Raw genomic sequence first — 14,192 nt, 5'->3', positions numbered from 1 at the left:
CACTGGTTTAAGGTCTACCAAATCTTCTGGTTACTACTAAGTCATTTTATTTGTAATCATATGCCATGGTTTTCTATATATAAAAGCACAAATGACACAAAACACTGAGTCCACGAAAGTATCCCAGAAATGAATACCAGATGAACATCAGATTTTGTGAATGAGTCACTAACTACAAAAATGGTAATATCATTTTCATTTTAGTGGAGCTTGTATAGTATTAGTTCTTTCAGAAATACAACCTCGGTTAATCATCACAGCAGCCCTAAGAGATTAGCAGGGCATCCACTGTTATGTGATGCATGATGCATAGTAGGTACTTAGAAAATATGGAGTAAATCAAGATCATAGAAACTCTGCTCTATATAACATTACAATTGCTCCCAGCTCTAAGATGTTTCATCTTATAAACATGTAGCATATGACACTGGTGGCTTTAACAAACATTCGTTTTAAAGGGGTATTTAATTGCTTATACTTTAATTTACGAATGGGTGATCCTTGTTATATTGTAATCTGAAAGCCAATATATCAGCCCACATTAGGCCATTAGAGGCCATTGTGTGTCCCAACCCTCAAAGGCGAAGCTACCCTTTGAGGGTTTAGGCTATACAATGGCTGCGGGGACTGTGGTCCTGGAGTTTAACTGACAATATTGGTTCACAGATCAGAAAAATTTAGATACTTTCTGATGGATTACATTTCAGTGGATGTCTAAAACTACCATCAGTTTGAATATATCCTTTCCAAGAGCAGACCCTTTTCTCTGGTATGAAGGGTGATAGGTACGAGATTACGTGGCTGTGTGAAGACTTGTGTTTTTCACATGTAAGCTGTCACAGCTGTTTGAAGTCATGTGTGGTCTCCTACTATCATGTGGGATGGAAAACTCTGGTGAGACAGTGTGGACAGAATATGGACATTAGAGCCCAGCATTCCTGAGATACAGTCCCTATTCTACCAATCATTGCTGTGTGGCCTTGGAAAGACATTTCTCCAATCTGCAGTTCTTTCATATGAAAAATGGATACTTTCACTTACAAGTCATGGTAAGGGTGTATTACTGATTGAATATTAATTTCCCCTCTTTCCAAATTTATATGTTGAAATCCTAACCCCCACTATGATGGTAATTAGAGGTATGGTCTTTGGGAGGGGTTAGCTCCTGAGGGCCAAGTTCTCATAGGTGGGATGAGTAGCCTTATAAGAGTCCTCAGGGAAATCACTTGCCTCGTCTGCTGTGTAAGGACACAGCAAAAAGACTGCTGACTATGAACTAGGAAGTGAGCCCTCACCAGACCTCAAATCTGCCAGCACCTTGATCTTGAGCTTCTCAGCCCTCAGAACTATAAGAAATAAATGTCTGCTATTTAAGCCTCTGAGTCTATGGTATTTTTGTTGTAGCAGCTCAAACTGACTAAGGATATAAAGGTCCCAGCACAGTGCCTGCACATGGTAAACTCTCCATAAATGATCAGTAGATGTTATTATTTCCCTAGAAGAATAACTGTTAAAGTAATTTAAAGAACAAGACCAAGATAGAAAACTCCAATGCTATATTATCTGTAGGTAACCCTGGGCATAGCACAGCAAAATTTGCAGCCTCTGCATTGTTATACTTAGGAATAAAAAGATATAATCTGTAAAAGATTTTATGTGGTTAGAAAATTGAAAGATGTCCTGAGACCCTTTAGGAAGTTTGCATTGAAATAGGTGAAATAAACGATGGAAAAAGGGAAACCCTAGACAAATTTACTGAAAAAAAAATCAGAATGCTCTACGTTGTTCACCAGAGAATTTGATACTCTGTGGTCAAGTATTTTCTGGGAATAAATATTGAACACACTGAGAAGTTTTTACATTACAATTTTTGTTATGAAGTTTCACCCCGGTCAGCTGAAATATTCTTCAAAGTTTTCAGAGAGACAAAGAAAACACAATCATACCATTTTCTTTAAACAAAGCCACACCAAGTAAACTAACATGTGCCCCTACATGTAAATAAAGGAGCAAAATTATGAGTAATGGAATATCTACTGCATGTACTTTTGTCAGATTTTCATAGATTTTGTCTTTACGCAGGAGAGAGGACGTCATCCACAAGTTGATTAAGTTTAAACTCAACCATCCTTTGAAGTACATGAACAGACAAGTACCTATAGTTACCTCGTTTTCTAGATGACATCACTGAGACCTAGGGACTTGAAGTAACTTTTTCAAGGTCTCATACCTAGTGAGTGGGGAACCTTGACTCCAAAGTTCGTGGGTCTGTTGTATCCTGGCTTGGTAACCCTCCCTTGCCCTTTTCAGAGACTCTCTCCCTCCACGGCTCCCTATTTTTGTTTTGTCCTCTCTTCCATGTCCAAGACATTGCACAGACTGTTTCCCAGAAAATTCCCCTGTGTACGCTACCACAGCACAACCCTCTTCTCAGATCTGTTGTTACTAGATTTTTTGGTGTCCCTGAAAAATGGAAGAGAAGCTATCAACTCCCTCCCCAGAAAAATGTACATACAGACATCGTGATTACAATGGACTCAAACTAACACTGATTTATTCTTGATATTTCTCTATTCATCTCATAATTTAGTTTCTCCCTATTACTACATTTTCTACAGGTCTTGCTAATTAAGTGGCTATTCTTATATGCATCAGGGAGGGTTTATCGGTTCATTTATTCCTTCCAAGGGCTTTTTTGAGCCTCTGTAGTGTATAAGGTACAACAGTAAGTCCTGTGGGGATTCATGGAGGAATTCGATAGTTTTCTGCCCTCATGAGGCTTCCCTCACAGCTCAGTCGGTAAAGAATCTGCCTGCAATGCAGGAGACTCGGCTTTGATTCCTGGGTTGGGAAGATTCTCTGGAGAAGGAAATGGCAACCCACTCCAGTATTCTCACCTGGAGAATCCCACGGACAGAGGAGACTGGCAGGCTACAGTCCTCGGGATTCCAAGAGTTGGACACGACTTGGCGACTAAACCACCACCTGCCCTCATTACACTGGCAATCAGTTAATGAGGCTCATTTTTTGTTTGCTGATTTGAGTTATCTCTTTTCACTAGATTCAGTGTTGAATGGCCACGAAGCTGCCACTGCAGCAGCCTCTTGCTACCATGAAAGGACAGACTGTGATAGGAGCCAACTCAGAAAAACCAGGGCAGAGAGGTGGAGAGAAGAAGGTCCCAGTGACATGGTTTTATCCTCTACATCAAGCTGTGCCTCAAGTCAGCCCTAAAATGACATTTTTTTCCTGTTATAAAGAGCAACAAACTATTTCCAACCAAAATAGTCTTAACATATACACATCTTTTAATTATCTTTTTAACTTCATTGTCTTTCCAGATACAGCCTCACACTCTCTTAGAATCTTCTACTCAGTGCTGGAAGTAGAAATCTGATCTACCTTTGAACAAAGGCTGAATCTCTTCAACAGCTACCCTAGCTGATGCAACACTGTCCCAGAATCTCTGAAGTAATGGGAAGAAAAGAGGTCAGTCATAGGACCAAGTTTCACATCATCTTCTTAGGCAAAGGTGCATTTAGGATCTGAGGCCAAATGGATACTCATATGGATAGTGGCTGGAACCAGGTGTTCTTGAAAAGACCCAAGTCAAAACTGCCAGGAGGGATGCAGGTAGAAAATCTACATGAGTTTTATCTCTGTCGTACTAGGGGAAAAGAGCGTAGCCATAGATCATCAGCCAGAGAGTACAGTGCCCAAAACGGTGAGATGCAAAAGAGCCAGTACTTAGATATCTGTCTTAACAGAAGGTATCCAAGAAAGAATTTGAAGAAACACTAAACATTTTAGAAGTTATTTTCTTTTAATCCATCCTCCACTCACTCTGGCTAAAGGATCCTGATGATGCTGGGCAGAGGAGGAAGTAAAACAAAGAGAGTTCAAGCACAGACAGTCTTCTCCTTTATCATCTCCAAACTATGAATCAGGCCCATGCTGAAGGGGAGAGAGGATTCGATTGAATGAGAAACTGAAGTTGTCATTTGAATTGGACATCTTAACACACCTGAATGTGTGACTGCTCACACCTCAGCAGGACTGGGAAGCTGTGGGATCTGCCAGGGGTGGGAAAGGGAGAATTCTCTAGGGTATGTTTGAAGACAGTGTTGGAAAGAAAATACAAAGCTGTTGTTGATTTCACCCTACCAAGTTTAGCCAATACAGCCAATATTTTTTGTTGTATTGCTGCTGTGTGGTGTTATTTCCTAGGCCTATTTTTGAGGTAGACCATAAGAAACAGCACTATGCTACTCTCTGTAAGGACCCTTCAGGAAATATCTCTTTAATATTAATATCAGGAATAGTTCTGCATTGCTGGACCAAACGATGTGCTTTTATCCAACTAGTGTTCCTAGAGAAATTGAGAGCCTCAGTGGAAGAGGTCTATTCATCAAGGAGTATTTTATCATGGACATTGTTTGCAATTGCCGACACATGGTGATAATAAGAAGTGAAACAACTTTTAGTCTGGTTTAGTGTAGTTTACACATTTCCTACAGAAAAATGCACCCCTCTATTGCCTCCATCCCTTGGTGGACTGCTTCATCTGTTTCTATCCTAAGAACACAGTAAATCATGTTTTACAGAGGACTTTTCCATCTTTTTCAGGTTCTGGAAAGTGAGGACTCACACTGATATATCTTCCCTGTCTGCCAGATATTTCTATACGAGGCCTCAGTCCTGGGCTTCATTTTAGACCACTATTTTATTTTTTTCATTTTTGCCCATCTCTCTTTTATTTTTAAACCTTTCTTCTAATTATCTTTGTGTGCATATCTTTGTAAGCTCATTTAAATCCTTTTTGCACCTACATAATGAGCAATATAATAAACAGAAAGAATGATTTTAAATGCACGTACTGAATTACCTATCCCATGTGTGTAATATCCCACATGCAGTTCACTTTAGACACCTTAGTTTTCACATATCAGAATGTAGTAAACAACCCCTAGAAAGCTATTTCAGGTTTCCTTAGGAAACAGTACCATGTGGCATAACTCACCTACCCCAGTAGTGTGATCTCCCTTTGGTCCGGTGTAGGAGGTGGGAGTCTCTCCCCTCCTCCTCTGCCAACTGCTCCGGTTTCTTCTCTCCTGAGTAAATATACATTCATCTTGTTCGAAAGTACACTCTCCTGGTGGAAGTAGGAGCTTCTCTGCAAGGAAACAGCAGGTGTTGTGACTATTGAGGCTCTTTCAATGAATATATATTCCAAGGCTCACTGGAAACCCACACTAATGTGTGGTTATCATCTGGCCACATGCCCCACATAGAGAGGCAACCCACCTACCAGCACTCCAAGCCAAGCTCTTGCCTCTGGCTAGAATCTGGACTTCACCCTGGTTCTGCCATAGCGGCAGAGAACAATCAGAAATCTAGATCCAAAAGTATTGGAATACTTTGAGAAAGAAACTTTCTCTGACTTGTGAATTTATTTGTATGAGTGAGATTGTAAAACTCTCTGACAATTGGAGGTATATTGCCTTTATGGAAACATAAAAATAATAAAATTGCAAGCAGGAGGTTTCTTCAGAAATCCAGAATGAGTGAAGGAAATGCTCAGAGCAAAGCTATAGTCACTTTGGAAGAGGGAGAGAATGTGAAAAAATTAAATGTGATTTTGGAGACATAGCTTAATACATGTGGAGCAGGTTACTGAATTTTTCTGTGTCTCGGCATTCTTATTTGTAATGTGGGAATATTAATGGTATCCACCTAAGGGGGTTGTGAGGATTAAATGAGATGATGTGTGTAAAACGTTTAGATGTAAAACTCAATAAATATTAGCTAAATAAATATTAGAACTTGGTGTTTTTCTACCTGGAGGCTTATTCTCCATTTCCAAAAACAAATGTTTCTGTCTTTGGGTGCTATTTTCAATAACTCTAATAATGATTATATTAGAGTGGCGCCACCTCCCAACTTCCTGGGAACTTCTTTGGCTGAACTTGGTTCTACCTTCCTACATCTAGATTCTCCAATAAACAACCCATCTTTTCCTTCTCTAGCATGATAATTATTTTACTTCATTTTGTTTTACATACACTACAAGCTAATGAAGGTTCATTCTCTTTTCTATGCCTTGAGTGTAGAGATTTTTATCTTGTTTTATGTTGTCCTTGCAGCACCACACAAATCAAGGGACTACAAACAAATTGTCTTTTAATTAAATAAACATGGAGATTATTCTCCAGTGCCAAATAGATACCACAATATGCCTGCTGGTTAAAGAAATGGATACCTTGTGACTTAGGATGCAGTGGTAATTAATAGATAGATACAAATGATCTGCTGCCGCTGCTAAGTTGCTTCAGTCATGTCCAACTCTGTGTGACCCCATAGTTGGCAGCCCACCAGGCTCCCCCATCCCTGGGATTCTCCAGGCAAGAACACTGGAGTGGGTTGCCATTTCCTTCTCCAATGCATGAAAAGTGAAAAGTGAAAGGGAAGTCGCTCAGTTGTGTCCGACTCTTCGCGACCCCATGGACTGCAGCCTACCAGGCTCCTCCGTCCATGGGATTTTCCAGGCAAGAGTACTGGAGTGGGGTGCCACTGCCTTCTCCGATCTGGGTGGAGATACCCATAATTTTCTCATTAGAGATAATGTCCAACACATAGCCATAATATTTGTCACTATCATCAATGCTCAGTCCATTGTTTCATTGTCATTTAATCCACTTAGAAAATATTTATTTTATTATGATTTAGAAATGATATGCTTAGCCTAGTATATGTATAATAACAATTTCATCAATATAGCTTGAAAATCTGCATTCAAGTAAGGCAAGTAAGGTAATCATAACAAGAGTAATTATCAGAGGGTATCTGTTTTCAAAGCACTGCTTTGTGCCAGGTCCAAGGCTAGGGAGTTTATATGTGTTATCCTCACTACTCAAGTAGGTATTACCATCTCTCTTATAGATGAGAATATAGGGGTCAAGTCATGTGCAAAGTCATACGTTGTATTTAAGTCATCACTTCTAAATGAGAGAGGCACTTCTGGCAAGAAAAGCAAAGGACAGACTAGCAGAGATTAAATCCATGTGGTGTATTATTAGAGAAACAGGACATGCCATGAATTGGCCAGGGAAACAAAGAAAGCTGAAATGACAGTCATCTTACCTGGAGACCAGCAGCTTCCCAATTCTATTGTAATGTCATCCAAGGCCACTAGACCACAGTCCCATAAACTTTTGCAGAGGCTCATGAAAACCACCTGCAATGAAGAAAAATAAAACTATGAGTTCAGTTAACTGAAAATTGGAAACTCTTACATCCTGGGATGTACATAGCACAACAGGAGTACAGAAGCAAGCTACAAGCCTGTCTTCATTGTCTGTGAAGTACAGATACAGTGGCATGAGTAATGGTTAACCATTTATATATGACCCGAGAATCACTTATTTTTTTCATCAGAGTCAAGCTCACAATGATATAGTGTATACACTAATGCTGAAATTAGTTTGCATTCTTTAAAGAACTGAGAGAGGAAAGCACGAGGTTAACTGGGTGACAGAGAAAAACCTGTCAGCTTTTAAGTATTTTCCCCCAAATAGTCCACAAAGTGTATACAGGGTTGATGGCAGTCCAGGCATTTTTACAAACATTTCCAGTGCAAACACTACTGATTTTTTGGAAGTGACTTTCTTACAATGTGGTTCTTTCATCTGGTGAATGAAGTCTCAGTAATTTGCCACCTGAAGACTCAAGTTCCATTTCCAAAGTAAAGATCTACATCCCTGAGTGTTATCACTAATAAAAGCCCTAAATGCAGTTATTTTATCAAGTCAAACATTTTGCATGTGAAGGAAAAATAAATCTCTTCAACAAATTATTAAGTTCATTGTGCCAAAAAAAGAGAAAAGTCCTGGATTTCTTAAATCAATTTAAAAGTCTCCTCTTCATATATAGGATGAGCAAAGAGTACTTTTCAAAACATTTTTGTTAGATTTTCACTGCACTTTGCAGTGTACAAAGTTGCTTCACATGTATAACCTAATGTTTAATGAGCACAAAGTCTCTAGTCCATGTTCAGCCCCTCAAATACAAATCTTAATTCAAAAACAAAAAGATACAATGAAAGAACAACCCAAATTATGAGCAACGAGAACATTTGATTTTTTTAGGTTCTTAAACCTAAAAATCCTAAAAAATTTTTTTAGGTTCTTAAACCTTTTTTAGGTTCAGGATACAATGTCTTCAATTTACCTGTGTTATTAGTAGGATCCCTTTGGTCTTTGATGATCAGAGCCACCAGAATATAGAATTTATTTAAAAAGAAGCTGAAAACATCACATGACAGTTTATCACTATGCAAAATATAAAATGTCTTAGGCCAATATCTTCAGAATAACTAATTATAAGATGTGTAAAAGTTTACTGAACTGGATTCATATTACTATAAATTATAAGAAAAAGACAGTTTAGAGATGTAATAATACATAGCTATGTGTGTGTGTGTTAGTAGCTCAGTCATGTCTGACTCTGCAATGCCATGAACGGTAGCCTGCCACACTCTGTCCATGAAATTCTCCAGGCAAGAATACTGGAGTTGGTTGTTATTCCTTTCTCCAGGAGATCTTCCTGACCCAGGGATAGAAACTGGTCTCCTGTGTTGCAGGCAGACTTTTTACCATCTGAGCCACCAGGGAAGCCCTAATATATAACCATATGTATCAATATTTACAAAGAACGAACTAAAAGGGATGTTTCGGTTTTTTTCATTTAACTTTTGTTAATTTTCTTATTCTTAAAGATTATAGGGATGATCTGACTATGTAAAATATATTATTTGCAGGATTTATACATAGGAGCTTAGTCTCCATTTATAAAGCAGAGGTCTATGTCATCAGCCCTGAGTGCAATTCCATTTTTATCAGCAATTTTTCTTGTTCTATGGGAAGGAATAGTAATCTGCCTTGTAATTTACTGAATTAATTGTGCTTCAGAGAAAAATCTTGGCTTTCTTTTCCTTTGGCAGCTTTAAAGTCTATTTTTGACATAAATAGTGAAAAAGCACTTTTTCAAAAAGATTCTGTGGTACTGAAATGATTCACCATGTAAATTATTACCTAAATAAGACTCAAACATATGGCATGTAAACATATCCTAAAGAGGAGAAATGTTATCATGCTTTCACATGTTTACTACACCATTATTTTATAATGATCATAAAACCAAGGAAGCAAGCAAACAACCCAAGATTTCAAAAACAGAAGAAATACACAAATCATGGTGCTGCAATCTAAAAAACAGGCCATTATTAACTCTGATAATTTGAAAATAGTATTTAGTAGTAGAGAATATATTCCTCTCATAATGTTAAGTGATGAAAGCCGCTGATAATAAAATTAAAATAAAATGAGATAAATTACATCTAACTCATCTAAAAATACATAGGAAAAAAACCATGAAAATTTACTAAATATATAACACTTTTATTAGGTTTGAGAAACTATGGGTATTGAATAGAATTTCCTTTTAGTTTCTAAACATTCTTCAATTTTGTTATATTTATAATTGAGAAAAAAGAAGGAACCAAGATATCTATAATTAAGTTGTGAAATAATGGGCTACTCTTTTTCAGATTGGCATTGTTTATTATAGTAGCTATGAGGACACGTGGCTATTGAAATTAAGTAAAATTAAACATTTTCTTTCCTTACGTGTCCTAACCACATTTCAAGTACCCGATAGCCACATATAACCAGTATCAAGTGAGTTGGTCATAGCAGATTTGTAACATTTTCTCATTGCAGAAAGTTCCACCGGATAGAGCTTCGTTTTGGACATTCCTAACAAATTTGTGAACTGTCTTAGTGGGTTAAGTGAAACATTAAAGATATTCTGGACAACAGCAGGCCACTAAGTAATCACTGTCTTAGAACTCTTACCACACTTAAGAGTACTGGCCAGACCACTTGTTGTTTCATCTGATGTCTGACGAAAGATTCACAGTCTGCTACGTACTATATTCAAACTATGGCCTCAAAGAGCAGATTTATTAGGCAGCTGTCTATCAGCATTCCAACACACAAAAGAAACCTGACAAGATCACTTGTTTGCTCTAACACGTTGGATTTCCACTCTGCTATTAATAGCGAGGATAATGTCAGTTCCTATTCTTGTGCTGCCATCTTTCATTTTGAGGGCTACTTGAGGTGGAGAGGTTATTTTAGGGTAGTTGATGACTGGGTAAGCTTATGACTGGGCCTGGCTGCAATAGACAAAGAGAAAGTCAAACATTTTGGTCTGTTCTTAAGAACTCTGTCCTGGGTCCTGTTAAGAATGTGACAAGAAAAAAATTCGCCATAGTCTAAAATCTTAAGGGGACTGACCTCTTGTTTAATTACAGACCTTTTAAAAAAAAAAAAAAAAAAGTGTTTATTTCATTTTAGGCAGTATTTCAAAGCAGACAGTACCTCTAAAGACTGGGAAAAAGATCTTGGGCAACTCAAATGTATACTAGTATCTATTTGAAAGAGAAGAGGGACAAAGTAAACTGCTGTCCCTTAGACAGATCTTGATTTTATGCAAACCTCTTAAAAGTTAGGAGCAAATTAGATTTGTGTAAATCAGTTTGTTTTAGTGTACTAAAGGTGCTACTCCTGTGGGGACTAGTGATACATTAAAATTTTTGCTTTGATAGAGAATATTAATTGCTGAAAAAACTTAGCTAGACAATTTTGGAAGGCAAATAGGCAGTGAATGGAGAGCTATAAACACACATTTGCAAACAAATCATTTTAAATATAGTCAAGTAAGGTTAAAAAACATGATTTAACTTACTTTTTATCATACTAAAAATAGACATTATACATGCTCATTTATCTACAGTAAGGTGTTCCAATCTTAGCACTCCTGATGTTTTGGGTCAGATAATGTTTTGTTGTGAGGGATGCCCTGTGCATTGCAGGATGTTAAGCGTTCCTGGTCTCTACTCACTAGATACCAATATCACTCCCCAGATCATAACAATAAAAAAATATCTCCAGACATTTTCCCTTGGGGAAATGTCATGCCCAGGCATGCCTCTTGGGGAATGGGGGGGCCAGGGAAAAATTTTGTCTGGCTGAGAACCACTGGTTAAGGGTAGCAGAAAACTGTGTGGATTATCAAACCCCATTTGCTAAATTCCTATTATGTGTAGTCCCTATGTGAGGCACTTTCAGATTTGTTACCTCCTTTTGGATTCTCAGTTTCAACCTGTTCATTCTCCCCAGTCAGTTGTTTATATTTTAAAAGCGGACTAGATTGAATTAGTCTGCTCTTCCTCACACCATCAGGTGGTAGTTCTGATGAGCATGAAATATCCTTAAGCCCTAGAAACAAAAGGCAAAGGAACAAAACAGCAAGGGAGATGAACTAACTCTCCAGCTGAATAATCATCACCAAGTCAATCAGGGCTTCACTGTTTAAATTTCCTGTTTCAAAAAAATTCAAATTGTCAAAGGGGAATAGAATCTCTTCTTTGTTTTCACTCCTCTCTCTTTCAAAAAAGAAAGATCTACTCCCTCAAAATAATATAATGACAGGGAGCAGATCTGAAGGGTTAGGGTAACTGAGCAAACTTTCCTTATAATATACAAATTATAATTCTCTCTTAAAGTTATCTTTTTTTTTTTTTTCCTCAAGGAGTGGGAACAGTGGAGTGGAGGGGGAGTCTGTACAGACATCCAGCTACAAGGCTGCCTTAGTCAGATGGTCTAGACTGCTGCTAAACCAGTAAAAGTCCAGAGAAGTTCCTGGTTAAAGCATGAGGGAGAGAAAAAAGTAGAGAAACAGATAAGTCAGGAACTTATTTTCTCAAACCAAATCAAGCTGGATTTTTAAAAAAATAATTAGGATTACTAATTTTAACTTTATTAAGTGTCATAGTTTAAGTGGTACCCAACACAATAAATAGGATTTTGCTGAGGGAGGGAAGAAATGAAGCTTTGCAGGGAACTGTGGAATATATAACCACAAACTTTTGTTAAAAGTTAAAAAAATATGGTTAGTATTAAACAGCTCAACATTAGCTGAATTGACTGGTTTTTCACTGTCTTTTAAAGTACTGGGCTGGCCAAAAAGTTTGTTTGGGATTTTCCACTGGAAAATCCTCAATGAACTTGTTGGCCAACCCAATAGTTTCATGGCCTTCTGGAGACACATGGTTGGCCAGATTGCTGGATTAATCCACCACCTACTTTACCAATTGAAGAGCCCAAATTGGACCTATAATTAGAATGTAAATGATAGTTTCCAGAAATGGCCTCCTATCTTCACATAGAAACATTTCAATCCTACGCCAACAATACCATAAAATACTCAAGTTCACAAAACAAACTCAGGTTGTTATAAGTGGTAGACCTCAATAATTTACCAGAGGGTTTGATTCTGGGTTAAATTTAACTTCTCTTTTGATGAAGTTTGAAGTCTTTTGGGATCACTTGCACAGATAAATGTGGAAATGGTGACTACAGAGTTGGTAGAATTCACTAAATTACTATAATCCAGTCAGTGAAGTTCCAGAGCCCTTCATTAAAATGGTATTGACACAACTGCAGGATATACTATACTGTATAATGCAGCTGCATTCATTTAACAATTTGACAGTAAATTGTAAGAGAATTAAAACAATAAAAAATAGCAAAGCAAAACAAAAATTCTGACATTAGACACTTGGCTAAAAGGATGGAATTTTCACAGATCCCTAAGGACAGACTGAGTGGAGCTTTATCTAGAAAAATGAGTGTAAGACTTTAATATTTTTAGAATCCCAGCCATGTTTGGGGAAATAGTTGCTGAACTGTAATAGCATGCCTCCTGCAGATACTATATTTGGTCTTCAGATCCCACAAAAGGCAGAATGACCATGTGTTTTTAAATAAGTCTTTAGCTGACCAACCCTTTTTCTTAAAAGATCCATCTGGTTTTGGTTTTTTCTTTTTTAAAAGACCCATCTGATTTAATTCTGCTCTTGGCTTTCACAAGCAACAAAGGTTGAGCAGCTTCCAGCTTTACCCAGCATGAGTCCTTCTGCTCAGAGAAGTCTTCCGTTCTAGGGTAGAGGGCACCCTGTGGTAGATTTGCAGACCTGCAGCCAAAGATTTTCATGGCTGTTTGGGTGGTAAACACCCACATAACTCAGTTCACTGATTTTAGACATCAACATTATTTTCAAATCATTTGGTCACAGAAAAGGGAACGGAGACCTCAGAAGAGACCTCAGAATCAGATATTTTTTAGAATGAGGAAAAGAGAGACCCTATGATATGAGCTCAAGGTCATACAATAGCCAGCTGTAGATCTAAGCATGAAATATCATACTCTGAATGTCTGATAGAGCATATTTCATTATGCCAATCAGCTCATTTTCTCCTTTTCACTTTAGGTATTTTAAAATATGATTATGAAAGACTTGAAACTCTCCAATTAACAGCATAATTAATAGCAGTGGACAAGTATGTCTCTGACCAGCATTTAGAACTAGCTTCCAGTCATTTTGCCTTATGTATGTTATAAACAGTTTTTGGTCATCTGGTGCCAGAACCTGAATCTTACATCAGATGGGACTAAATTTCATGGCTGATGATTGCTGAAACCTCTCCTCTCCACAGGAGATGCTCCCTCAGTGATATCCTTCTCTCTCTTAGCTGATGACCTTATATTTGCCCCACGTGGAAAATTTACTCCACACAGAAAAAAATGAGGAAAAAATACCCTCAACTCCCCACATCTACACCTTCAATCTTATCTTCATTTGCACTCATTTTCACTTCCTTTCCTTTGTTTTGGAAGCAAGATCTGTCTAACTCCAAAGTTCATGTTCCTCTTTTTCTGGGACATAGATCCTGTACAATCCTGACAACTAGTATTGGGGGTTTAAATGGAAAATAAACATGAAAAGCCTCTGAAAAAATGAACATCAGACAAAAGCAAGATGGTATCTAATTCCACACCGAAGTAATGAGGACATAATTACATATAATATTCCTATAAACCTTTCATCATCAGTAAAGGAAATAGGTGTGAATGCCTTCCTCAACATACAATGTGGTTTATCTCCGGTCAACCTTCCTTAGGGAGGACCTGTAGTTAAACACTTCCCTGACCAACATAATGTAAGGACCAATTTATTTATTATGGATGGAGATCAAAATACAGACCTATTGTGGCTACTTGGATGGAGA

The 14,192-nt window shown here is 37.8% G+C and overlaps 1 protein-coding gene across 1 annotated transcript in view; it reads right to left on the bottom strand.

Annotated features, from left to right (window-relative positions):
- Positions 1–14,192, bottom strand: part of MAMDC2 (MAM domain containing 2) — a 163,206-nt gene that overhangs the window by 17,095 nt on the left and 131,919 nt on the right. The window contains exons 10-11 of the mRNA XM_002689639.7: positions 7,141–7,234; positions 5,021–5,173 (exon numbers count right to left, since the gene is read on the bottom strand). Of these exons, the coding sequence (XP_002689685.1) occupies positions 5,021–5,173; positions 7,141–7,234 (247 nt within the window). The remainder of the gene's footprint in view (positions 1–5,020; positions 5,174–7,140; positions 7,235–14,192) is intronic.

This window comes from Bos taurus, chromosome 8 (genome assembly GCF_002263795.3).
Source record: "Bos taurus isolate L1 Dominette 01449 registration number 42190680 breed Hereford chromosome 8, ARS-UCD2.0, whole genome shotgun sequence".
NCBI lineage: Eukaryota > Metazoa > Chordata > Mammalia > Artiodactyla > Bovidae > Bos > Bos taurus.
Note: the sequence above shows the minus strand (reverse complement) of the source record. Positions and strands in the feature narration are given on the sequence as shown.